This window comes from Synchiropus splendidus, chromosome 1, assembly GCF_027744825.2.
Source record: "Synchiropus splendidus isolate RoL2022-P1 chromosome 1, RoL_Sspl_1.0, whole genome shotgun sequence".
In the NCBI taxonomy this organism is placed as follows: Eukaryota; Metazoa; Chordata; class Actinopteri; order Syngnathiformes; family Callionymidae; genus Synchiropus; species Synchiropus splendidus.
In genome coordinates this window covers 9,236,092-9,261,632 of record NC_071334.1, presented here as the reverse complement: position 1 = coordinate 9,261,632, position 25,541 = coordinate 9,236,092, and the positions used below count along the sequence as shown (strand labels likewise).

Below are 25,541 nucleotides of genomic sequence, written 5' to 3'. Positions count from 1 at the left end.
CACATACTCATTGTCAGCCATGTAAACACAGCATCACAGGATCCGAGTCAGAGGTTAACGTCGTGGCCCCTTTTGCCCTGAAGTGTATCACAGGTCAGATGTTCAAAAATACAAATGCAATCTGATGGAGCCCCTGCTTCACACAGCCGCCCTGTCAATCATTGGCCAAGTTGTAACCATTATATTGCTTGGCTCTTTCAAGATTTACTAAGAGCTACAGTGTATGACTCAAAAACAGTCATCCTCGCAGCAAAGAAGAATCTTTATGACCAGCCATTTACAGCCACCATAACTCTGCGTGTGTCATTAGTGTTACTCATTTGCCAATACTTACTACAGAGCCATAGATTGACCAAACGTGCCGTGTGACCGACGATTAGATTCCGATGCTTGCTAAGCCTTGTGTGGCTGTCTTCAATAAGGAGATGCAAACACCTATATGTTCTCGGATCACTTGGGCTGTATATTGGAAACTCTAAACTATTTAATCGTCATTCATCTACTGTATGACTTCTAGGGGCAATACTTTCATCATGTAAAATAGCAAGGGTTTTCCAATAATATAGTATAATAATATGCAATAATAACAGTAGTGCGGTAGGCAAATATATGAATGGGAACACGGGATCTCTGTCAACACTTTGGTCGGTAGACAAGCTGAAATGAAGGCCCTTAAACCAAATCCAGGCCACAAGAGCTATGAGGGTTTGTAGTTTGCTCAAATGTAAATTGTGCGTTACATTTTTGTGGGGTAAAGAAATCAATTCTTTGGGTTGACTTTGATTGTAAAGCTAGCGGGGATCTTTCATCAGCTCATCTTGAGACCTACACAAGGCAATGCACATGGAAGGAAAGTTTGAAAATGGATGTATGTCAGTGCACCAGTAATAAAGAAGGACATTATATGTATTTAGCAATGAACCACTGATATCAGCTCCAAAGATTAAAACAGAGACTGATTTCACTTGCTGCTCTGACTCTTTCACCTTGTTGAATTAGTGGTGCTTTCATATAGATAGATGGATAACTGGAAAGATGGATGCAGGGTACTTCTCAGCCAACACATCCTCACTCCCATGGCGTAATATATTGACATTGGGAAAGTGGACGTATCCTATACCGACGTACAAGGCAGCCTTACGCGTGGCATATTGATGCATGGCCTTTCAATGAGGTACAAAACATTTTCCTTCCACACGTATCGTTCCATTCGGGGGAGCGCCAGGAACGCTTGCTGACAGGAAGTCACCGTGACTGAAACGCACGGCTGTTTGAGGAGCTTTTAATAGCAATTGGCACATGCATATGAATGAAAGAAGTGCTAACCTTAATGTCCATCTTTCTTCTACGTGATGCGCTGCCCACTATATCATGGTACTACCATGGAAGGCAGAACATACCGTATGCTTCACTTGAAAACCTACTGTGTAATGTGCAACGCTGAAGGCTACCTTCAGTGGACGCATATGTTCACTTTTCCAACATCACGACATGGGAGTGAGGATGTGATGCAGCCTCTCAGCACCTAAGCAGAGTATGAGAGTACATTTTGGAAAGTTTTCTGTTTTTGTCAACTGGAACCTACCTCATCCTCAGTCTAACAGTTTCTGATAGAAGGCGTCTGAACTCCGTAATAGTGAAGTAACAGTCAGTTCACAGAACAAGGATCATTGTATCATTTCAAGAAGTATTTATCATCAATTCCTGAGCGACTTAGGCGCTGAGCCCTGAAACAATCGCCCCGCGTCTATTAAATCAGAAGTAAAAATAAATCTACGTTCACCTACTGCGCTGATATCACAAACGGAGCCGCCTGGCATCTCAGTACCGAGCGGCATGTGGATTATCAGTCATTGTGCTCTCATCTGAATGCGGACAGAACAGAGGCATGTGTTTAAAGTTCGCTGGTGGTAAGCTATACGGCAGTCAGGTGGCTGCTATATGATTGTACCATTCCATTTGCACTTGGAGCTTCTCTATGTGCCGCTTCTGGAGACAATGTGGATACAAGACGCTTGTGGGAGGCCAGTCCAGCTTTGAGGCAGAGTGTGTGTGTGTGCGTGCTGCGGTGTGTAACCAGAGACTGTGATTAAACGTTTTGGAGCAGCACAGATGATCCGACAGGTGCCCCAGCTCTCTGTCTCTTAGTTCTTCCACCACCGTTGTCTGTGTTTCTCTGACTCCACACCCCCGCTACTGAACCCTCACACCTCCTTACTGCACTCTTCATTCTTGTCCTGAAGGATATTTTAGTCCACAAAGCCTGAAGAGTCCACCGCCTTCTGCGCTCACTCACATCACAGCGCATCCTCTTCTTATAGTTCTTGGAATGGAGGAAAGAAAATAAATTAAAATTCCCTTTACAGGCTGCAGGTTTCAATTGAAATGTACAGCTATCCATTTGTGTCATGGACAAACAATGTCAGTGATGTTGAGCTATTTTTGCCGTGTCTTGTCAGGTTTAGCCCCCCCATATGGTGCAGTCACAGTCTCCCGGAATAGTTTTATCCTTCCTCCCACTTCAGTCTTCTTTAATGGCAATATACGAAGACGCTGCAGTCTAACATGCAGAGGGCATCTACGTCTACATTTAGCTGAATTATTACTCGAGTATTACTGTAGTCCAATATGAGTAGCTGTGATGCGAGTTGTTTTCACGACCAGATCTGACCGTAAGCTGTCTTTTCATCAACCCTGAGGGGATGTTGCTGCAGTGCCACCGACGTCCAATAGCTTGGAATAAATTAAACCCAGATTTGCACTTGACTGGGCTTGTCATGTGACGGGGGACTTGGAATCACAGAGAAGTTAAGAGAAGTTGCCTCTTCAGTCAGCACTCTACCTGCTGCTCTTCATCATCAAATGAGGACCGGGTGAAGAGAGAGAAGACAGGGTGGAGCGCAGGGAGGGAGGGAGGCAGAGGAATGAGTGAGTGAAGGAGGGGGTGACGCTATGGATTAACTGTCCTTCATGCTGAAAATATACATCCCCAGGCGTTTGCCGCTGAATTATTAATTCAAATTTGTCAAAGAAAGAATGAGAGAAATCTATTGACGGGGAGACGGGCCCTTTAATGGTCTCATTAAAGGGGAGGCTTCCCACACCAGGCACTTTCTCCACTGCTGCAGGAGTTTTCAGGGCGCTGGAGGTGGGGGAGGGTGGGGCACTTGACCCCCCAATGATTTTCTGTCACTTTATCATAAACAAGGAACGCTGACATGCCCCCTCCTCCCTGCGCCGCCTCCCAACACCCCCAAACAAACCCTGCGTGGAATTAGCCCAGGGGTGCAAAAGTGCACTGAATGTAAACAAGGTTCACACACTCGCCCCCACATACATCCACATCGTATTCCACGTCCAGCCACCTGTCAAATGATGACTCGAATATTTTTCAAGATTTAGTTGAACCGTCTAATTAGGCAGCTAATCATTAACATGCCGTCCTTTTGTCCAGATCAGTGCTCATTTAACCGAAACATTACAGTCAGTTAGCTGCCTGTATGACCGCGAGCTGTTTTGGCAAGGTGCGTGCGTGGGGGGTTAGCAGAGAGCGTGGTCCAGACTAGGGAGGCTCTGATCAGGACCACATGGATTGACAAGGAATTTCCCATCAAAATGATGAGACCTTCTGAGTGCATGATGTGGAAAAATGAACTTTAAATCATTTAAATACACACGTTTTACATGCCTCTTCAAGGTGGCAAAAATAGAAAAAAACTTGCTGAATGCAGCGGTTATTTAATTCGATGCGAGATGTCGCAGGTGAGTCTCTACAGACTGTGCTATGTCTGTGAAATATTAACATACTGCAGCGGGATTCCGAGACAGAGAGCACTGCATTTAGGATGTTTTCAAAAGTTTCAGATTCAGGTGGCTAACAAACGCTGCACCTGACTCCAAAACGGCGATGGATCTGGTTGTTTCTGTTTCCGTCTCCATGTAAACAACGCCTGAGAAAGGCTGGTCATCTAGCTCAGTGAAATTGCTAGTTATTTCTTGTCATTCCGAATGACACGCTCGGACCGGCGCGCTTAACACCCTGCTGCTGAGAAACCAGTGGTCTCACTTTCAAGAAAACTCCGTCAAGTGCTGGCGCTTTAAATGACGTGTTTAATTTGAAGGCGCTTCCCTGCGCAGCATTTTCCCGTGTATGTGCTGCAGGATGCAAACTTTACATGACAGATTGAAAGAAGCTCTACAGCAGACATGCTGCTGCTGAGTGAGCGGACGTATCACAACCAGCGGGGCTTCATCAGAGCGCCGGCTGTCATTCACCGATCACGCTGAAAGTGGCCGATCACGCTCAGTTACCGAGTGATCGGAGCATCAAGTCTAGTCCAGACAACAAAGGTGGCAGGGCACGGCATCACTGGTGTGACTGAGGGTGGATGATTGAAAGGCATTTGGCTCCATCTCTGAGGGGCAGCAGCCGTGAGCAAGGGAGACAATTGGAGGCGAGGCCACTGAGGGCTAAGCACCAGGTTCATTGTTGATGCAAGCCAGTCAGTCTCCCTTCGGCGAGTAGATTTTCATAATGCTGAGACAAGTTTTCTAGATCAGAAATCAGCAACTGCAGCATCAGATCAGGCGACTCTTCAAAAATAGAACACAAAGAGCAGACAACAGGGACACGTGATGGAGGTGCAGGACCAGATGGGCTCAGTTGGTGGTCCGGTTTCCACAGCTCCGTAAGGCATGTGGAGCCGACACATACATGGATCTTCTGTTGAATGATGTCATCAAAGCTCAAAGGTTGTCATGTAGGGTGAGCGATCTCATCACCACTTGGTTTTACCTTCGGGCAGGTGACGACACATTTCTGATGTTCTGATAGGTTGAATCATCCAGTATTCATTTACATTCATCAAAGCAACATAAACCGCAACCTCCATAGAAGTGGGCCAGTGTTGCATGAACTGAAGGCAAAATTACAGCTCAACTAAATGTATTTATAGTTCCGTACTGTGCGATATTGCTCCAAAACATTGCTTGATCATTCTGATTCTCAGTGAGTCACCAGATGTTGTCTTTGAGCTGCTAACTTGTCGAGTAACTTGGTAGGGTTCATTGGTAGCAATTTGCAGAGGGTCCACACCTTTCCATCCACTCAGATGTCAATGAAGTCTATGAAGCGCTGGCAACATGAGAGTGGAGCTGACTAAGGCATGTTGGTCCCATAACACAGTCGCACAATTCACTTGACTGCTGTGTCGCGTGTCTGAAGACAGAAATAGCGGCAGCGGTGGTCATAATGTTATCACCAGTTGTCGTCATTGATTTACATGAACCTCTTGTGAAAACTCAACTGGTAATACAAGCTGTGTGCAACTGCACTGGGTTAGCTCGAGTTAAACTTGAGCGCCGATGCACTTTCCACGAAGTTATGGAAAAATAAAACGCTCTGGTGTGAGAGTCGCCCGGAGACAAGTGCGTCTTATGTCGAAAGAAGAAGAGACAACAAAAGCGGTTGCTACATGCACCTCGTGTCAAACCTTCACACTGATGTTAACCTTTCTGGCAGAATCCATCTGTCGAAGCCCTCAAAGTCAACAGCTACACAACGGCAGACAAAAGCAAGTGATACAGGATGTAAATGTGTTTTCTCCTCCATCTCAGGATGAATCCCCAGCACCTTCCAGCCAGCATAGTCAATAAGAGCTGCTCGTCTCTTCGCTGCTCTCAGCCCCCTTTCTCTTGTTTATTTTATCATACCTAAGGCACTTTCCTTTCAATATCACTCGACCTGTCTCCATTACCCTGCCAAACCCGCCGACCCGTCCTTGGGCGACAGAACCGCGGCAACCACTACCTGTTTAGCTTAACAACAGTAGTAATGTTGTCAGCCGTGGTTTGACTTAATATATCCCCAAATGGTTCTGGGCTCTCTTTCATAGCCACATGGCGTTGTCCCCCCTCCCGCCCCCCCTCGCTCCCCTCAGGTGGCTAAAGGAGGGTTTGATAAGTCTGCGGCTGAATTGAGCCTTCATGATTTATACTGACACACCAACCAAAGTCCCAACTGATGCTCTGTTCGGACCTGTTAGGCTTCTTCTTTTTTTTATTATTATTATTCATGGTTAGCTCCGAGAATAGTTTGCCCCTGGATATTGGTGTGGATGTTAGCTTAAGGGCATGTAGCTACAGGAAGTGAGGGGTCAACACCGCAGACAAAAGGTCACTTTCTCAAACTTAATTAGGCTTTGTTTCCAGTGTGTTAATTACTGCCGTAACATTTGATCTGAAAGGGTTTTGAACCGAAAAGCCGCGCGTCGGCAAATAAAGGGAGCAGCTCGGAAACGCTAACGCGGCGCGCTAGGTGCCAGTTCTTCTCTTCAACGTGTTTAGAGTCAAGGAACCCCCATTAAATGTTAAAAAGCGCTCACTACTTGAGCTAAACCCCCCTCTTTTGTATCTGAGAGCGGGAATTCCCCAAACGGGACTTGGAGGAGAACAAGTGAGCCGAGAGCTCCGGGGAGCGAGGAAACGTGTTTGCTGGTGAGCATAAATACACCAGGGCTGAATAAACCTCCAACTGGGCGAGAGACACTCTCCAGCTTCTGTGGATAGCTGCTCCTGGTTTCATAAGTTGACCAGGGTGAGCGGGAAATAAAGGCTCAGATTACAAATGACTCCGATAAAGGCCTACTTCTAGTGATACCAGGAACCAGCTGGTCATTGCCCCGGACCCTGTCACTCTTATTTGCCTTGACCGACCCTTCGCCTCGCACAAACACACGCTGGCTCCAATGAAAAGGCAGCTCGGCGTGTTTCAGGTTACTAGTTCTCTAACCTACTCTCAGTGGAGGTTGCTGGGTTCTGTCAACGCCCCGATCTCTGATTGGAGACAACGCGAAGGAGGGCTATTAGAGAATCAAGTGTTGACAGTGGGGGCGCAGTAAAACGCTCTGGACTTTGCATCCTCTTTCTGGCTGCCAGGTAAACAGCGACTTGAGGTTTGATGCAGTCAAATAAAAAGTGTGTTGCGGGATACAGGAAGTGACTGGGTTTACTGACAGCAGACTCAGCCGGCGTTTATGGGCTTGTCGCTTCTGGACATAGGCGGAATCACAGGCTCAGTTCCTGAGGGAATTCTCTGCACGTGACAGAGATGTTTATTGGTCCAGAGGATCAGGAGTTTTCCGAAGAGAGAGTCATACCCTAGTTCAATGCTCGAGACACGGAGCTGGACCCAAGTGCCGTGATGAGTAACTTGCAGGACGCAAGGTGCGGAGCAAGGTACAATATTTAATAATTCACAACAACAAAAAAAAAAACAGAGCGGAAAGTGTCACAGAATCAGGAAAAAATAGTCAAAATGTCAATAGTCAAAAACTGAGAAAAGAAACTGAGTCCAACAGAAACCGAACTGGGAGATTCAAACAAACTTAAATCTGTAAACAGAGAACAGAGAAAACACAATGAACAGAAATAGTACATCACAGAACAAACCAGGAAACTCAGGCACCATGGTTTCAGAAAGACTAATCCAAATAAGCAAACAAGTGAAGGAACGAGCCAATTTACCACGAGCGACAAACGAGGCCGATCTGGCACACATTGCTGGAGTCCAGGTGCTTATGAGCTGGTGATGCTGCTTAGAAGATTGACCCCAGCCGTGTGCCATGAACCAGGAAACAGAGGACAAAACGGAAGTTACAAAAACCAAAGTAAAAGTGAATCATGACACCGACAGTCATCGGATGAAACTCGTGCAAACTCACATGAACAGCATTTCTTCAAGCTGGGTTTCAACCTCCTGTCTGCGATGGCGCGGCGCTAACCCCGCCACTGCCATTCAGCGGAACCGTCACATGCACTCGGTGGAGAAACCAAAGCAGGTTGATGGTGCGGCCTGTGAAGGTGCAGAGTCGCAGCACCGTGCAGGTTTGGACTAATTAAAAATCGCAGCGGACGGTTGGATTTCAGACGTGTGTGTGTGTGTGTGTGTCTCGGTTAGGTCGTCGGCTCTGCCGTGATCGCTCGTCAAACCACGCTGTGTATTCCGCGGGACCTCGGGGTTTCCATTTCAGTCTTCGGACGCGGCGCTGCAATGAACTGTGGCTGTTTTATATGGAAAAAAAAAAGTTGATAATTAGTCCCACAGTGACTGAACGATGAGATGGAGGGAGAGAAGGAGGAAAAGGAGGAGGTGTGTGTGTGGGGGGGGTCGCAGCGAGTAACACAACACTTAACACACTATAGCTGCAGTCTGACAGGAAGTTGTTGCATTCATATTCTTGGAAAGAAGTGTATTATAATATATATACAAACGTATGTCTCAATAATGTTGGCATCTATTTGTCTGTCTGTTTGCAAAAAGAGACAAGATTTCACTGACATTCTCAGAAAATGTTGGAGTGAAAGAACATAATAATATTCATAATAGTTTAACAATGTTGAGGTGTATTGAGGTACAGATCTGGATCCACATGTCTTTAAGGACTGTGTGTGTTGTCCTAGCGAGTTCTGAAATGCGACTGGCAACTTCATTTTTCGTTTTTTAAACTTGTTTGAGTGCATTTCTATACAATGAATTACAATGAATTGTGTGCAGACAGTGAGTGTCTGTTTCATCGAGTCATCGGCTGATATTGCTGTCGTCTGTCGGTGAACTGGCACCATCATTGTGTGGCACAAACAGCATTAAAGGTCGTCTCTTGATATTTTAAAAAGACCTGCTGACCTCCAGCGCTGCTTGGTTGTGATGGTTGATCATATCGACTCAGTAAATGAACCCCTCCAGCCGGAGCATCGTGCTGATGAGGCTTCATGAAACAGTGTCTTTATATTCAGAGCTCAGTAGAAGGCGGCTTGGTATAAAAAATAATGTAAGGTTTCGTTGAAATGGTTGTTCAAATCCAAGGATTTTAGAGCGGTGAGTGCCACCTAGTGGGCTCTGAAAATGAGGGCGCTGTTTCATGAAGCCTCACACGTCCATCGCTGCTCATGAGCATCAGGTCGAGGCTTCTCAGGGAGCCACAAATGTGTCGTCTGATTCTCCGTCATCCCTGTGCGGCCCATGTGTGTCTGGGTTTTGAGAATGAAAATAGCTGGAGTCCCAGCCTGCAGAGGGTGAGGTTTTCTCCGTCCCAGGACGCACGCACGTCCTTATCCCTGCCTCCGTCTGACTAGCTAGCCCACCATGGTGTCAGCCGGAGGTCAGGGTGAAGGAGTACGCGACACCCACACTGGCGCAGACACACACACAGAGATGTGTTATAGCATGGTAGAGTGCATCGTAGATGGAAGTGCCTTGGAGGAGCCGCTTCCCATTCTCTAGACCTCATTAGCTGCTGATTTATCTCCCCCCCCTCCCTCCTCTGGCTGGGTGAGGAGGGAGGGGGGGGGGGGGGGGGTGAATATAGTGTGTATTTCCACGGATTAGCGAACAGAGTGAGTCTGGGGGAGATTAAGTGTGTGAGTGTGGTTCGAGGTGTCAACCACACGCGAGGACTGCGTCCACATTAGGCAACTGTGAGCGCCTCGACCCCGGGGTCAGTCAGATAAATACAAGATCACACACACACACGTGCAACTTTCTCCCTCACTTCCATCCATGTAGGACATTTTCGCTACAATGAGCCTGAACCCCAGGTGTGCTTGTTATTGACCCCCCATACCTCCAGCTCCCACCAGGCGCGAGTTGAGAGGTACATAAAGTAGGAGTGTAAACAACCAGTGGGAGGCGTCGAGGAAACACTTGTGACACCTTGTTTTTAAGGAAGTGACTCTGGCCTACATAATTCAGAGTCTGGGGGATTGAGCGTCTCGAGGGGAGGGGGGCGTCTTCACCTGGTCCTCTCAGGGGACGGCTGGCAGTGGGAGGGTGTTTTGGTCATGCCAGCGCATGTTTACAGCGGCGGTGGAGCTGTGACGGAGGCGACCTGCTCACCTCTCTCTCCGTCTGTCTTCTGCTTCAGATGTGAAGAACCTGGAGAACTTCCACCTGGTGGAGAGCGTGCAGGAGCAGGTCAACGCCGCGCTGCTGGACTACGTCATGTGCAACTACCCGCAGCAAACGGACAAGTTTGGTCAGCTGCTCCTGCGGCTGCCCGAGATCCGGGCCATCAGTCTGCAGGCCGAGGAGTACCTGTACTACAAACACCTGAACGGAGACGTCCCCTGCAACAACCTGCTCATCGAGATGCTGCACGCCAAGAGAGCTTAAGAAGGAGACCAGAGAGGAAGTCTTCACTGAGGAGAGGTGACCCTTGGAACCGTGAGAGACTCTCCACAGAGCGTGTCGACGGTCCGCCTTCTCACTGAAAGAAAAAAAAAAGAAAAAAACTTGTCAGTTCTCTGAAGGCAGGAGGAGAATGAACTTCAAAAAAGAAAAGGTCTCAGAAGACCTTGGATGAACAAACAACTTTATCTGGTGACGGTCGTCCCCTCCTCATCCCTCCTTTTCTTCCTTTTTAACAACGTACCTCAGAAGAAGAAACAGTGTTCACGTCTCCGCCCCACTCATCCTATTTACAATCGCTTCACTCTGATCGACGTGGAAGACCAAAGCTGCAGAGACAGACACGAAAAAAGAAGTTAAAAAAAAAGAAACTTTATAATCAGTGTTATCATTTCAAAAAAAAAGAAGAAAAAAAAAGATTTGTGATGTCACAGTTTCGTGAGTCTCGCCTTATTTCATTTCCACGCTAGCTAACCGTGCAGATGTGAATGAAAATATGTACAAATATATAAATATATATAAAGTATTCATGGTGTAAATTTTCTAAAAAGAATAATTCAGCAGGTGTTTACATTCACGTAGGAGGCGACGGTTTCCTCCACGAAAGAAAAGAAAAAGGCTGTTTGGCTCTCGGACGTGTGTACAGTGTTTGTTTGACGCTCCAAGGATGTCGTGAGACACTAAAATCAAGAATCACCACGTCCCCGCTCTCCTGGTGTTGCTGTTTCATCTCCGCCTGTTTTGTAAAGATGTTTTTTCATGATTAATATTATTGTTATTATTTACAGTGGATGTACAGTTTGTCACTGGTCGAGCTGAATGAAGATAATTTATTGCGTTATTGGGTTTCCATCTATGTTACATGACGTGAGGTGTACGCGCCACAATAAATTTGTTTACTGTTGCCTTTCGTCTGGGATGTTCTTGCTGCTCACACTCACTCAGAAACACTTGTTTGGAGAAAAAAGAACACTTCAGACGACAAAAGTTATTTACCTGAAACAAAAAGGAACGACAAAAAAGTAAAAAATAAATAAATAAATAAAAAGTCAATTGTCACTTGATGACAAAAAATGAAACTACACATTTCTGTTTTTTTAATTTATCATTTCATCTTGAATGACAGAAAAAAAATCATATTCATTCATTCAATATCCAAATCTAATTTATAATTCTTTAAATTAAATTATTTTTTTTCTCCACATTCTGTTAGTGACCACCAGGACACACACATTTTTATCACCAGATTTTAATGGTAAAATATATTTAAAACACCTTCCTTCAAATCCACTTCACCCCGTTTAATGAAAAAAAAAGAAAAAAACGTAAGTGGACAAAACAATATTTAAACAGCCAATTTGTTTGGTAGGGATCGTTGCAACAGGTGTTATTAGTCAGAGGGAAAAAAAAAGTTCAGAAAGTGAACACTGCCATTTCAAAGAACAGGTTTTAGCTGAGGGACAAATGGAATTTCCAGCACATTGTGAAATTCAAAAATAGCACGGGAAGAAAAAAAATAGAAATAAATGTGCAATACATTTATATATATAAAAAAAAAAACATGTCCTGGTCAACTACAGGTGGTGAAATATAAATAAAGAGATAAAAATAATATTAATAACAATACAATCAGATATCTGAATAAAAGAAAAAAAAACAAATTAACTGAAACATCTGTGGTCAAAGGTTGCTTTACCTTTGCCAATTTCCAGTCTTTTTTCTTTTTTTTTTGTCATTGAGAGAAACCAAAATACAGGTGAAGCTTCACAGCTTTTCAAACAAGGCGGTTTGTCATTAAATCCTGTGCACACTAGTGAAGCCACAGCCATCAGAGAAAGTATCACAGTCCAACATCTCCACACCTGGCTCCATGTGGTAAGAGGGCGCTTGACCAAATCATGTGATCCACATTGGCTTTTACTGAAAAGCTTCTTATGAAACAAAACAGAATAAACTCTGGGTCGACAAGGTCAAGGTCACAGACTCCAGAAAAGGACCACGATATTAGGCTTGTCACTGAGCAAAACAGTCAACCTGCCAGGTGCATCTGCTTCTTCCTGTGTGAAACTGTGCGTCACTCTGCATGTGGTGATGTATCTCTTTGTCTGTCACTGTGTGTGAGAGTATGTGTCTGGATCTGAGTCGCTGGGTGTCTTAATGTGTCTCTGTGTACAGTAAGTGTGAGAGCCTGTGTGAGTGGGCTAAGTGTGTGTATGTTTCTGTGGGCACGTTTTGCCATACTTCTGTGTACCAAGTCTTGACAGGCCACCTTCTTGTGAGGACATTTTGGCCTGTCCTCACAAGGTTTAGAGGGTTAAACCATCAATACAAGTAAAAATTATAATTGGGCACAAGTTCGTTTCAGAGTCTTGGTTAAGGTCAGCCATGTGTTTTGGATGTCACTATGAGAACTATGAGAACAGTCTTTAGGAGACTCCAGTTTCGGGAGTCTGCAGGAAGAAGGAGGTCCAGATGAGGGTGAAGACTACCAGCAGCCGCCAAAACATCCACTTCGGACCACTGCTCCTGCAGCAGTGAGGGAGAGGGGGAGGGAGTGAGGAGGGAAGAGAAACAAATGTGAGAATGAGTGCAGGTTCAGCTGTTTGTGAGTCAGCAGAAGTAGGAAACATGTTCCCCTCAGTTCAGTTTCTCCCCGGTTTTCAGAAGAACGGAGGCTGAACCAGAAGGTGGCGACGGCTTTCCCCGATCTGAGCTTCACGAAAAGTGTCGGTCAAGTCTGTGCACTTAGTTTACCGCCTCCCTGCTTCACTCTTCAGTTGATGCCGCGCACACGTGTCGGATGTAGACCACATGATGGACTCTCAGGAGCTAGAATCCCGCGCCGCGCCAGTTAGCTAACAACGCTGTGAAGGAATGCTTTCATTTTTAGAGCGGTGAACGACAGGTGGGTCACATGATCGCAGGCCGCCAGCGCAACAGTTGCTGGTTACGGCGCTCAGTCGTCACCTCCAGCTCTCCGCTCCTTCGGTCTGCACAAGTGCTCAACCTGCTTTCAATCAGCCGGAATTTGTATAAATAATGTATATACATTTATCAACAGACGCTAACAAGTGGAGCCTCGGGTGAAAACACTCAGAGATGCGCGGTGTGCGCATCCCAGAAGGTGGACATCAGCTGCGAAGAGAGAGAGAGAGAAAAACTGCACAGATGGAGAGAAAAACACAAATGAATACGTTGCCAAAAGCGATAACACGCATCGGCGGAGTTTTCTCCAACACACGCGTAAACACTGTCACACAAACAGCCCGGAGTGGAGCGGACGAGTGTGTGAAGCTTTTAGACTCTGGATCCACATCAGTCATGTTTACTGAGATGTTGCTCTCCCCGCACTGTCGGAGCGAGTGCAGGGCTCCAGGACCGGCTCGGCTCTGGACGGGGTCCAAGATCATACGATTGGACAGCGTGCTGGTCGGAGAAAAACCTCACCGTCTCTTACACACACACACACACACTTGTCTGAGCCAGTGGTTCTGCTCACCAGAGTTGTGTGCGTCAAACTTGAAGGAGGCCTCTTTTACAAGAACACGCTGAAGATGAGACCCAATTGATCGCCCCTATATCAAAGTATCTCCAAAACCCATGAAGACAATTGAACAACCTTGTCAGGAGACGCTGCTAATGGTGGCTAAATGTTGGGGGCGTTGCAGACTGCCATCTGGCTCCACCCACTTATTGAAGAATTCATTGCTCTCATCTACATGGGCTGGTGGGCTCCTACTGTACCTCAGGTCCTGTGAGCATGGAAAACCATTCTGTCTTTGTTCCATGTGAGAAGGTAAGTTCTAGGAGTTTAACTACACAAGATGCTTCTTCTTTCAATGTACGTGTGTTTTGGCACAAAAATATGGTCAACAATATGACAACAATTTGCACATTTTTTTGACATTCATTTGAGCTGCTTAATGTTTTTGTGGTTTAAACAATCATTTGGAAAAAAGGCAAAAACATACTGTATATAATTTAATTAAATTTAAATAAAGCTTTGGAACACAGAAGAAATGTGAGCTGTTTTTTACTTTAAAAAAAGCTTTGGAAAACAGAAAAAATGTGACTTGTTGTTTCATAAAAATAAAGCTATGGACAGCGGGCAAAAAAATGTGGGCTGCTTATTGTTATCATTAGTTAAATGAAGTTTCAGAAAAAAAGAGATTCCATAAACATCCACTGGCTGCAACACTCACACACAGTCGTGCGCACACGAATGGCTGATTTGTGCTATGAAAACAGCCACACAACGGACTGATAACGTCGGCATTGGCTGTGAGGAAAGAGCTGCAGCGCCCTCTTCTTCGTGCCGACTGTGTGTTTTGAGAATGAGTTCCCGCTGGCCCCTGGGGTCCGGCTGTGTTCACCGCTATCTATGATATTTTCAAATATAGATGCTATGGATAGAACATAGGCAACAACATATCATAGTAAAGATAAAATAATAAAAATAAATAAATCAGTTTGGAGGGACAAGATCAACTGAGGGTTTTTTTTTTCAATCAAATTAAAAAACTAAAAAAAAAAAAAAACATGGGTTATTAAATTTGAATTTCAATGCTAAATGAACAGCTACCAATAAGATCAGTTATGTCGAGTCATCAGAAAATAACATCACTACTATGATGTCCTTTCATTCAGTGACTGGCTTCGCGAGGCTTCAGATCGGATGAATCCACTGAGATGAAAAATGAAATACACACAGATCACCTGAGTATTTTCAACGCAGACACTTGTTCATGCAGCTCACTAGCTTTTTCACATCCTCGCACGTGTTTCACTTCAGGTATTCAGTGATGAAGTTTTGACCCTTGAAGCTGCTTGTGTTCACTACATTGCTGGGGAGCTTAGTCCAAATTTTGGGATCCACTACCAACTTTTGTGAAGAACGGTGCAGCCCGAGACTTGAAGGTCCAGGAAGCCGAGTGGGCGATGCTGAGCTAGGTGGGCAGGTCAGTAAGCAAGAAGCCCTCCATGCCCACCAGGGAGGTGGCATGGGTGTGAAGTGTCAAGGAGAACTTGGTCTTCCAAGCCATTGAAATGACAGCTCTTCCCTGTTAAGACTGAACATTAACTTGCATTTCAAAAGCAGGTCAATGTAGAAGTGCAACTGAGGCAAATGAACAGGCATGAGGACGTTAGTGGAGGCCTGGCTACAGCGCCAGTGCGTTTGTGGCTGTGAGTTTCAGGGGCGACGCAGTGGATGCCACTCACATTTTGGCTATACTTATGTGGACACCCTCCATGGCTCATCTTTCACCTCCACCTGCCTCATTGACCCGCGTGTGCTGCATCAGAAAACGCAGTCTTCACTTGGAAACAGTCTGTATCTGATGCCAAGGGAGTGAGGATGTGTTGAAGAACCAGAACCTCTGTGCCTATTAAGCAGCGTACAGATCTGATGGTGATGAAGAAACGTAAACTCAGCTGTCACCATCAACAAACTGAAAGTTGAGGAGTACCTTCGCTGTATCACGTCAAATGCCTCGCCTCTCAGACAGAAGATATCGAGCAGAACATCGGGCATTCTTGTTGACAGCACCTTAAATTTCACCTGTAGCTTGTGGTGCAAACATGCTCGCATAAAGCGCAGTTTTGAAGGATCGAGAGAGATGCCACAAAGTGACTTTCAACAGTAAATCCTGTGGCAGAGATGCCAGTTCACGCCACCATTCTTTCCTGCCAGCTTGTTTCAAAAGTGCTCCTTAAAACTCTGTCTCTGGATCTGTGGAGCAGTCCTCATAGGTTCTCTGACGCTGTTGTCTGCCGTGGTTCACATCAACACATGCAGGTCTCCCGCTGCGCTGGTGAAACTCGTTGGATATTGGACGGAGCTCTGCTCCGGTATTGGCGGCGGCGGCGTCCTCTTCTGCGTCCCCATTAGGGTTCACTGATCGCGGACACACTCTCACAGGCAGCGCTAGTGCTACGACCCGGCATAAGTTAGGGACCGTCAACAAATTCTAAAGCGCTCAAAGTATCGGTGAAAACTTCAATAAGGTAAAGAAAAACAACCATTTAAGGAGAGAGAATTGTGAAAATGTTTTTCATCACACAAGAGAAAGGACTGACAGTTTGTATTGTGATTTGGTGAATAGAAAATGACTAAATGATCATTTTTTTGAGATACAGTAATTTAACCCCAAATAAAACAACCTGGTTCTACGAGAGACATGAAACATGGAATTTCTCATCTCTACACTTGGTGAACTATTATATTTAGACATAAACAAATAATGATGCTGGAAGAAACAAGAAACAGTTTCAATAGAGACTGTAGTGTGCGCAACACATGCAATAGAATGAAAATTTATCGGATTTATCGTGAGAATTATTGCCGAAATTACTACATTTTTCGCGATTACTTTTTTTGTCCACATCGTCCGTCCCTACCTGCGACAGAGGCGTCATCTGTCCAGTCAGACTGAACTTCCTGTTTGACTCTGGTTTGAGGCAAGTATCATGAAAGTCGGTCTCTGTGTTCAGGGTAGTTCAGGCGTCCAGCAACAACTTTTCACCGTGAGAAGTGAGATTTGGCCTGGTGGTCTCTTGGATACGCTGAGTCAGAAGCGGCTAATGGAAGCGTGCGAGCGACTTGAAACGCTGCAGAGAGCAGGGAGGCAATTAGAGCAAGTTTCAAATCAAGCGCGAGCAGGTTAGCGATTGTGCGCTAGCTTGATGGACAAACTTTAAAAATGTAAAGGTGGAATTAATAAGCAGGCATTGTTAATGGGAACGCTCACTATTGTTATGCAAAAGACTCACTGCGGAATGCAAAACAAATACACCAAGGTTTGGAAATGGAATGGTTCCAAGGTTGCTGCCGTTTTATTCCAAAGCATGCATTATACATCATTGTGCATAAGGAGGAAGCCTGCAGCATTATGATGCGTTTCTTTTCTCCACGATGATTATCCTTTATAAGTAATTAAAAAGAGAGCGGTAGAAAGAGAGAAAATACAACTTTTAAGCACCTGAACCTCGCTGCTAGCATTCCATTAATTGCCCGAACAATGGGGAGAGCCTTTAGAGATTTTTCATTTTCAAAAAACCAGGAGGGGCATGCATTCATGCTGCACTGGCACTTAAATCCTACAGAGCTCCCGTTAAAAAAAAAAAAAAAAAAAAGAGAAAAAAAGGAAAAAAAAAAAAAAAAGGACTCAAGGTTGCATCCAATTGAAAACCTCCAACTACAGCCACTTCAGAAATCCATTTAGCAAGCAGGGGGTTAGAACATCTAATTCAAACACAGTTGCCCTGTTAAAACGGTTGCGCCGATGTCTTTTAGAAATAAACACATACACACAGGCTCTCAGGTACGCCCCCCCCCCCCCCCCCTCCCTTCTACCCGTGTTTTCTTGGCTCCATTGTGAGAGAGATGAACCTGGCACACAGAGACGCTGAGACACAAAGACTTAATCTTGCCAGACCTCAGCCAAGTGGCGAAGGTGAACGCTTGACTGCATGTAGAATGTTGACCTTTGCCTCGGCTGCCGCGAAAAAAGAAGGTATTCTATACAAGTGAAAAGGAAAAAAAGGTCCGCGGCTTCTATTAAAGCTCCGCGACGTGAATGTCACGACATTCATCTCTCGACGCGTAAAATTTGAGCGCACAGATGAGTTTCTGTGGAAATTTCAAAAGCACCCTTTTTTTTTTTTTTGGTGTGACCTCACAGATCTTTTGGGAAGGAGAGAACATGACAACGAAACCCTCCATGTGTTTCAGAGAGAAGGACGGTTTTTGTGTTATTAATTGGCGGGTTGTGAAAGGATGAAAGGATGACGGCACTCTCACAGGCCACATGACCGTCGACTGCTTGAAATGGTTGTCCGCTTCTAAATGCGTTTCTGCATTGGTGCACATGAAGTTTGTGGAACTGTTTTTCCTCCGGTCATGTAAAATGAAATTGTTCAAGCAAAACCCAATCACTCAGACACAAAAGTAACCAGTTAGTCTCTTTAAGCCTTTTGGGTGTTGAGCCATGTTGCCCATCATCTGTCATGAACCCCCTTGCTGAAGCTTTTATTTTGGTGGAGTGTCTTCCCTCGCTGGTTCGTCTCTACTCTCGCTCCCTTGACAGTGTCGGGTGGGATCAGTAGCAGTGTGCAGTCCGCCACGGACTGATAACTCTTTAGACGTGTCTGAAAAACTTCTCTGACAGTCTCCATTTGGCTCTGGTTCTTCTCCATCTTTGCCTCCACCTGATCTCTCACCTGTTCCTTCTGTCTATCATGAGTTGGCTAATGCTCAGAAAGGCTCCCCCACATGGCCTGAATGGCCGTTCTGTTTAGCCCCTACTGGTCTCCTCTCCCAGTCTGAGAGGCACAGTCAAACCTTACTCCAGCCTCCTGGGTCAGGATTGTTTTTATATTATACAACCCAAATGAAATATATTGTAAAAATAAATTCACACTTTTGCAACATGAATGTTTTTGACTATCTCAACAGGTAAGTGTATGATGTCAAAATAACAGATCCAGACTCTTGAACGTAATGCCATATAAATGCAAGTGAAAGAAAAAAAATACAATTAAAAAAAAACAAAAAAACTTTTGTATTCAATGTATCGCAACAAAAACACAGATTGTTTACATCCAAAAATAATTATTTAATTTAAAAATGTTACTTTTGCTTATAACACAAATGAAAAGCAAAAGCAGTTTCGGCCGTCGTGTGACATCAATACCGCACGAGTTTCCTTTCATCCTTCCAACAGTACTTGTCTATTCCCTCCTTTATTTGCAGGGATCAAGTTCGGATGTTGGCCAGCCTTCACACGCTCACAGCTGCTCTCAGATTGTCGCTGTGATGGGAAAGTGATTATTTAGTCTGCTCACTCTCACGGGGGACCGCAACACTTCTCCACCAGAGGCAGAGACGCCGCTTGTGAAGCAACTTTACAGTGACATCAAAATGGATGAATTATGATGTGTCTTTCGTCAACATGTTCTTCTGTTACTTTGTCTTACAAACAAATCAAAATGGCTGACACAGTTGACCTGTAGCCCAAGTCTGACTATCTGGCACCAACAAACCTTTCTGTGTGAGCATCAGAGGAAGAATGAGTACGAGCATCTTACAACAAAGACTTCAGAGAATGGCTGCTCGCTCCCAAAGAGAAATCCATCCAAATGACTTTTCAGACTTCAGGACACTTGTTGACACCAGATGAAGAACAAGAACATTACTAATAAAGTAATATTATCAACCAGGTACGGGTTTCCTTAGGTGGGCAAACGATAAGAGCGATACAAAACCTGTCAAACAACAAAATACGTCATGTCAAAGAGAAATATAAGAGGAGCAATGTCCGGCGAATTTGGCAACAAAATGATAATATCAAAGAATAAGAGTATTTCAAAAAGCAAAGAAAGATAATAATAAAATAAATGGATAAAAGCATAAAAGAAACTAAGGATGAAAAATAGCTGATGGAGATCATAGGAAAATTGAATAAATATATAGCACTGTCAGATTAAATAGTAATCTGATGTCAAATGGTGAGAATGCGGTAACAATGTGTGTTACGCGCTGAAAAAAATATGTATACATGATGACACTAAGTCAAATAATTTTCTACCCATCATTCATTCAGTGATTTTCCTCATCTTATTCCCCTGCTGGAGTCTGTCCTAGCTAGTCGGGGCATGAGGCCAGGGACACCTGGATCAGGTCGACGACGAGTCAGAGAGCATACATTTAAATGTAAACAGTTAGCCTCTGTAGGCTTTTGTACCGTGGGAGGAAACAGGAGTGCCCGGAGGAAACCTACGTGTTTGCTCTTTAAAATGCAAAACCATGGTCATCACTATCATTCGCCATGTCACAGAGAAGAGCCGTGTCTGATCAAACCAGGACAAGAGATCTACAACTGATAAAAATGTCAGAATTCAGGAGAAAAAAAAGTCATAAATAATGGATTCTGCAAGAAGACAAGGGATCTTCTTCAGTCGCTCCAGAGGGCCCAGCTCACTTTCACATCTCTAATCCACGCAGCCGTCCTAATGACTGCACCCCGAGACCCGGGCTTGTCCATCAGCGCCACCACCGTCCGCCCCTCCCTGCACGAGCCCAGCGCCGGACCTCCCTCATCCAGCCCTGCACGCTCCCTCACGCCACAAATCAGGGGAGCGCCGGCTCTTACATTAAACATTCAGAGCAGCAGCCGCGCTCTGTTTTTGGCAGATCAGCAGAAATTGAGGCAAGCAGCGCGCCGAGGGGACGATCCACGAGAGGGACATGGAGACACGGGGGTCTGGGCCTGAGCTGTACATGCAAATAATCAATTTGGATAAAACGGCTGCTAAAGCGGCCGACATACAAAGTGAGATAATGGGGACGGTTATTTAGGCTTTTGCAGTATAATGTAAATGTTTTGCAAGGTGAATATTAATATGCACATTATTCATATCCGAACGGATACCGTGGATTTTTCACTTCTTCACTTGCACCCGCAGAAAAGACAAAGGGCGTGTGTGTCATGTAAAGGCATGATTCGGCAGAGCTCACCGAACTGTAACCTTTGGGTGTAAAAACATGACTTTTGTTTAGGTATGTCTGGCCCGGGGGCCGTTCACGGCACTTGAACACCTTTGACACGGCCTCAGCCACAAACTTAATTCCAAAAATGGCACTGTAATTTTAAATGCAAATTCATGAAAATAAGATCAGAGTTAGTCACCCGTTTTCTGGTTTGAAGTTGAACTACGTGACTAAGGAAACTCCTGGGATTATGTGCCATTTCATGTGTATTAAACTTACACTGTGTTTATTCTATACATACTAGAGAAGGGGCTCCCCACACATTTGCTCCAAGGGTGCACGGTGAAGAAGTGGTTAGTATTGCAGACTCAAAAACTGAAGAATATCGTGATTGAATTCAGTGAAATGTGCAACAAAGACATGCAAAAGTAAATGGGTTAATTCCCCACAATGTACAGTCAAGATTTGATTCTCTTTTGGATATGATCATCTAAATATTGTATAATTTAAATCACATTTTCAAACACATCATTGCAATAATGTTCACTCAAATTAAAGGAGTGATGTCTATTTGAACCACTGTAGAAATGATGAGGTGATTGAGATTTAAAGCCGAAATGGAACGACATTTTAGTGCAAGACTAGTGAGTGAATGACCCCCAGTATCACTGCACTTCAGGGTCATTGTCAGAAGGATGAGAGAGACAGAGATGGAGGCCACTATCAGTCTTCCTGACCTGCGTCTTACACAAACAGGAAGTTTGCCACAGGAAGGAAGTCATATGTTTTACAGCTGGGTTGGGGACAAGGCGAAGGAGTTGGGTTTTTAATGTAAGTCTGGAATGTGTCCGTCATGTCGGATTTCGAACCTGGGAGACGAAAGGAATCCCGACTCTGTGTTGTTAAGTAAGTACGTATTCAGTAAGTAAAAGATCTACCCCAACACTGGGGGTACATGTACAAGTGTCCCGACCAAAGTGTTTTTTAAGATGCGAGCCATCTCTCATCCGTTTTTCTGCTTTGAACTCAGAGCTAAAATCAGAACGCATCTCGGACGTCGGCGTAAGGGTCAGGGGTGAGGGCACAGGTTGGGGTAGGCTAAGCTAATGGCAGTGGAAATTGTCAAAATGTCACCAACGGAAGTGGTGTGCTCTCCTCTGTGGATGTATTTTGCAAAACTTTCCAATCCTGGCTCTGAAGTAGGTGGCAGCGAAGGACAGAGCTGAGAAGACATAGGATGTGCTTCGAATTAAATAGGAGGAACAGACAACGGAACCTCCAGCACGAAAGACCTTCAAGGAAATGTCAGGACAAGAGACTTAGATACCTGGAAAACATCTTCAGTTACTTCACAATATTCATTATTTTGTTCACATTCAGCACATTTTCTTGAGTGTTTTTGGGCTCCAGAGTAGATTTCGATTCATTTCGATGGGTAAAACATTTGCATCTCAACCGATATCTCCGCCTGTTGCAAGCGAAGTCAAACCGGTCTTGGCTGTAGAGGATGGTGGGGGCGGGGGGAGTTGAGGGGAGTCGGCAGCGTACAGGAAGTGATTTAATGTCCAAAAAGTTGTGCGCTTGTTTTCGCTTCATCTCTTTCCTGTTGTGCTCTGATAGGAAGTTCCTCTCCCCAGTGGAGGTGGACAGGGGTGTCATCCGTCCATCCATCCACCCAGCCCACCTACACCCCTTTGTCACACACGGAAATTTCAATCTTCTCCTATTCATTTTGGGAATACAATCAGCTTTTTTCGTGCTCAGACATCAGGCCAGCGCCTGAGCATGAAAAACGGCGTGTTTGGAGTCATGTACTATCAACACTCGATGTACATATTGCTTCATTTCAATTTGAAATTGGGAAATCAAAATGCATTCCATGTTTTGTTGGTTTGTTTTATGCCTTCATTTTCCCACTTCTTACTTCATTGTAGTAGCAGCATGAACAAGCAAAAGAATAGTGACGGAATAAACGCTCTTAAAACTCCTTTAAACTGCCTGACCTCCGTAGTAAGTAAACAAATAGCAACAAAATGAATTCCGTTGTCCCTAACAACACACACATTTCTTCAAGTGCTCTATTAAGCTGCTACATTTGGCAATGAACATTTTTCATATGCTGCCTTTGCGTTCCCGTCACACACAGCACCGACTACATAAATGCCCCACATTTTATTTATTGAGATGAACAGGCTTTTTGACAGACACATATCATCTACATCTGCATGCTTCCAGGCAAGAAAAGCTTTACAAAGAAAGTAGTCGTATATGCCGAATGTGCGTTGTTTGGAGTCAACGAAAGCGCAGTAATTCTCTTTCACCCGCACCAATATAATATCCACACGCTCAACTGTTGAAGGGCAACGCTTGACTCTTGGTGGGTCACGATATCAACACGTGTTGGTGCATTTTCAAAGGTTTTTGATTGGATTTGAACTGTATGTAGAGAAGCCCAGGTATTGACAAGGTAGGGGTGCTGAGGGTTCCTGTGAGACAGTGGGGAACAACCTTGTTGGTTCAACTCCACTAGCTTAGACAGTTTCACAGAGAGTAGGAGCAGTTTATTTGATCCCCTCCCAGCACAATTCCAGCACAGTCTCATCCGACTCCCAGCAGAGTTCCAGCACACTTCCAGACACTCAAGTGACTCCCCTCTTCTTGAGGGAGTGTCTTTGAATAATGTAAACTCCACCTACTCATTGAGAACTGAAGGAACTGACTTTAAAACAATGTAGTACAGTGGTGGCCTTTATGAGGCGCTGTAATGCTCTTACAAAGAGCTTTCTACGAGCATTGTTTCTTTTGTAATGTCACACACCGAGTTCTGTCAGCCTCGTTTTTTTGGGTATAAACAGCCAGTGTGTGAGTGTGTGGCCAATATTATGACTGTGTCCTGCTTCTACTTTCATAAAAACGAAAGAGATAACGTTTTCATCAGGCCCCTCAACTAGAAAGCATTGAGGAAGTGCAGAGGCCACAAAAACTGGTTCGGAGGGCCAGACTTGCCCACGGGCCATCAGTTGGACACTACAGGAAAGCAAACTACTCAGACTGTGAGAAGCATGAAGAGGGCAGGCAGGCCGCGATGGAACCTGTGTCCGCATACAGGCAAGAACTCCTTGGAACAATAGGCTGAGTGAGTGAAGACTTTCTTTTCCAGATTGTAACAATTACTACTCTCCTGTAGAGTGAGATGACACCAGCTCTGCAGAGCTGACTCTCCGACTTAAAGCGCTGATGTCACCTCCTGTCTTAAGCATTTCCGCATGGACTGGAGCACAGCCATTCCCCTTTAATCTTGGGGTGCGTTGTACTCCAGCTTACATAAACAATCATTATATATCGCAAAACACGGTGGTACAATTAAGAGGGAACATGACTCAATTGTTATTTGGGATTCCTTCGTAGTGAATTAAAAAGTAACAATTCGTGGTCCTCACAGTCCTCTGGTACCAGGGTGACCAGGTGTATTAAGGGTTGTCTTGTTGTTCAAAGGCCATACCAACAATAAAAATAAGACGAATGAATCAGAATTCATTTAAGACCCCCCAAAAAATGCATCAGTAAAGTGGAAAAGACGCAACTAGATGCAACGACAACAACTAAAATGAATGGTTTCGACATGTTCAGCATACATTTATATGCACAGTATGTCGTACAGCGGGAGACCTCCTGGCCCTGCCTTGGTAGGACCAGGACCTTCCTGTCTGCCTCAGCGTCCCTGATGAAAACACCCTTCCTATCCGCTGAAACAGACAAAAGCAAACGCACTGACAAAAATGACTCACCCTCCCACCTCCACTATTACTGCTAAAACCCGTGCCCTTGTTAGAGTCAGTGTGTCACGCATATACGCCCCCACACGCACAGATGGAGGAAATCGGCTCAGCTCTGTCAGTGTCTGCTGAGGATGTGAGGCGCGGTGATGGCACATTAACGGTCAGACCCATGACAGCGCATCGGCTTCACGAAACAAAGCATCGGCAGTTTTTAATTCAATGAGGATTGTTTAAGTTGAACAATGGCCCTCTGCCCCGCTGAGGGTTAGGAGAGGGTGAGAAAGGTGAGTTTGTCAGAGGCAGGCCGTAGAGTTGTGTTTTATCAGGGCTCCTTTGAGGTTCAAAGAGAGTTCCTTGTACAGCCACATCATTTTTTAGACAACTACAAAGGTAATGAGGCAGTGGGAAACAAAATTGGGCCAGTTTTTAACAGTGTATGCAAAAGACTCATAGGAGGAATGCAGGTTGTAAGAATGGGCAAAAAAAAAACAATAAAAAACATCCATGCAAGCAAACATCTGTCATATACGGAAGAGGATTAGGGCCACTGAAGAAAAAAATATTTGCCAGACTTCTGACTTTAATGTATTCTGAAGAATATTGAGATTAGAGTTCAGAGTCAGAACTTAAAGTCAGAATTACTTAAATTCTGAGAATAAAGTTTTGACTTTAAAATGAGAATTCTGAGAATAAAGTCAGTTCTGGCTTCAGAGTCCAATTCTGAGAATAAAGTCAGAATTCTAAGAATAAAGTCAGAATTCTGAGAATAAAGTCAGAATTCTAAGAATAAATTCAGTTGTGGCTTTAGAGTCCAATTCTGAGAATACAGTTAGAATTTTGACTTTAAAGTCAGAATAAAGAATAAAGTTTTGACTTTAAAGTGAGAATTCTGAGAATAAAGTCAGAATTCTAAGAATAAAGTCAGAATTCTGAGAATAAAGTCAGAATTCTAAGAATAAAGTCAGTTCTGGCTTTAGAGTCCAATTCTGAGAATACAGTTAGAATTTTGACTTTAAAGTCAGAATAAAGAATAAAGTTTTGACTTTAAAGTGAGAATTCTGAGATTAAAGTCAATATTCTAAGAATAAAG

The 25,541-nt window shown here is 44.6% G+C and overlaps 1 protein-coding gene across 3 annotated transcripts in view; it reads left to right on the top strand.

Annotated features, from left to right (window-relative positions):
* nr5a2 (nuclear receptor subfamily 5, group A, member 2) overlaps positions 1-11,727 on the top strand; it is a 48,306-nt gene extending 36,579 nt beyond the window's left edge. For all 3 annotated transcript variants that reach the window (XM_053854454.1, XM_053854455.1, XM_053854456.1), the window contains exon 7: positions 9,921-11,727. In XM_053854454.1, the coding sequence (XP_053710429.1) occupies positions 9,921-10,168 (248 nt within the window). In that variant the 3' untranslated portion in view covers positions 10,169-11,727. The remainder of the gene's footprint in view (positions 1-9,920) is intronic.
* The last annotated feature ends 13,814 nt before the right edge of the window (positions 11,728-25,541 follow it).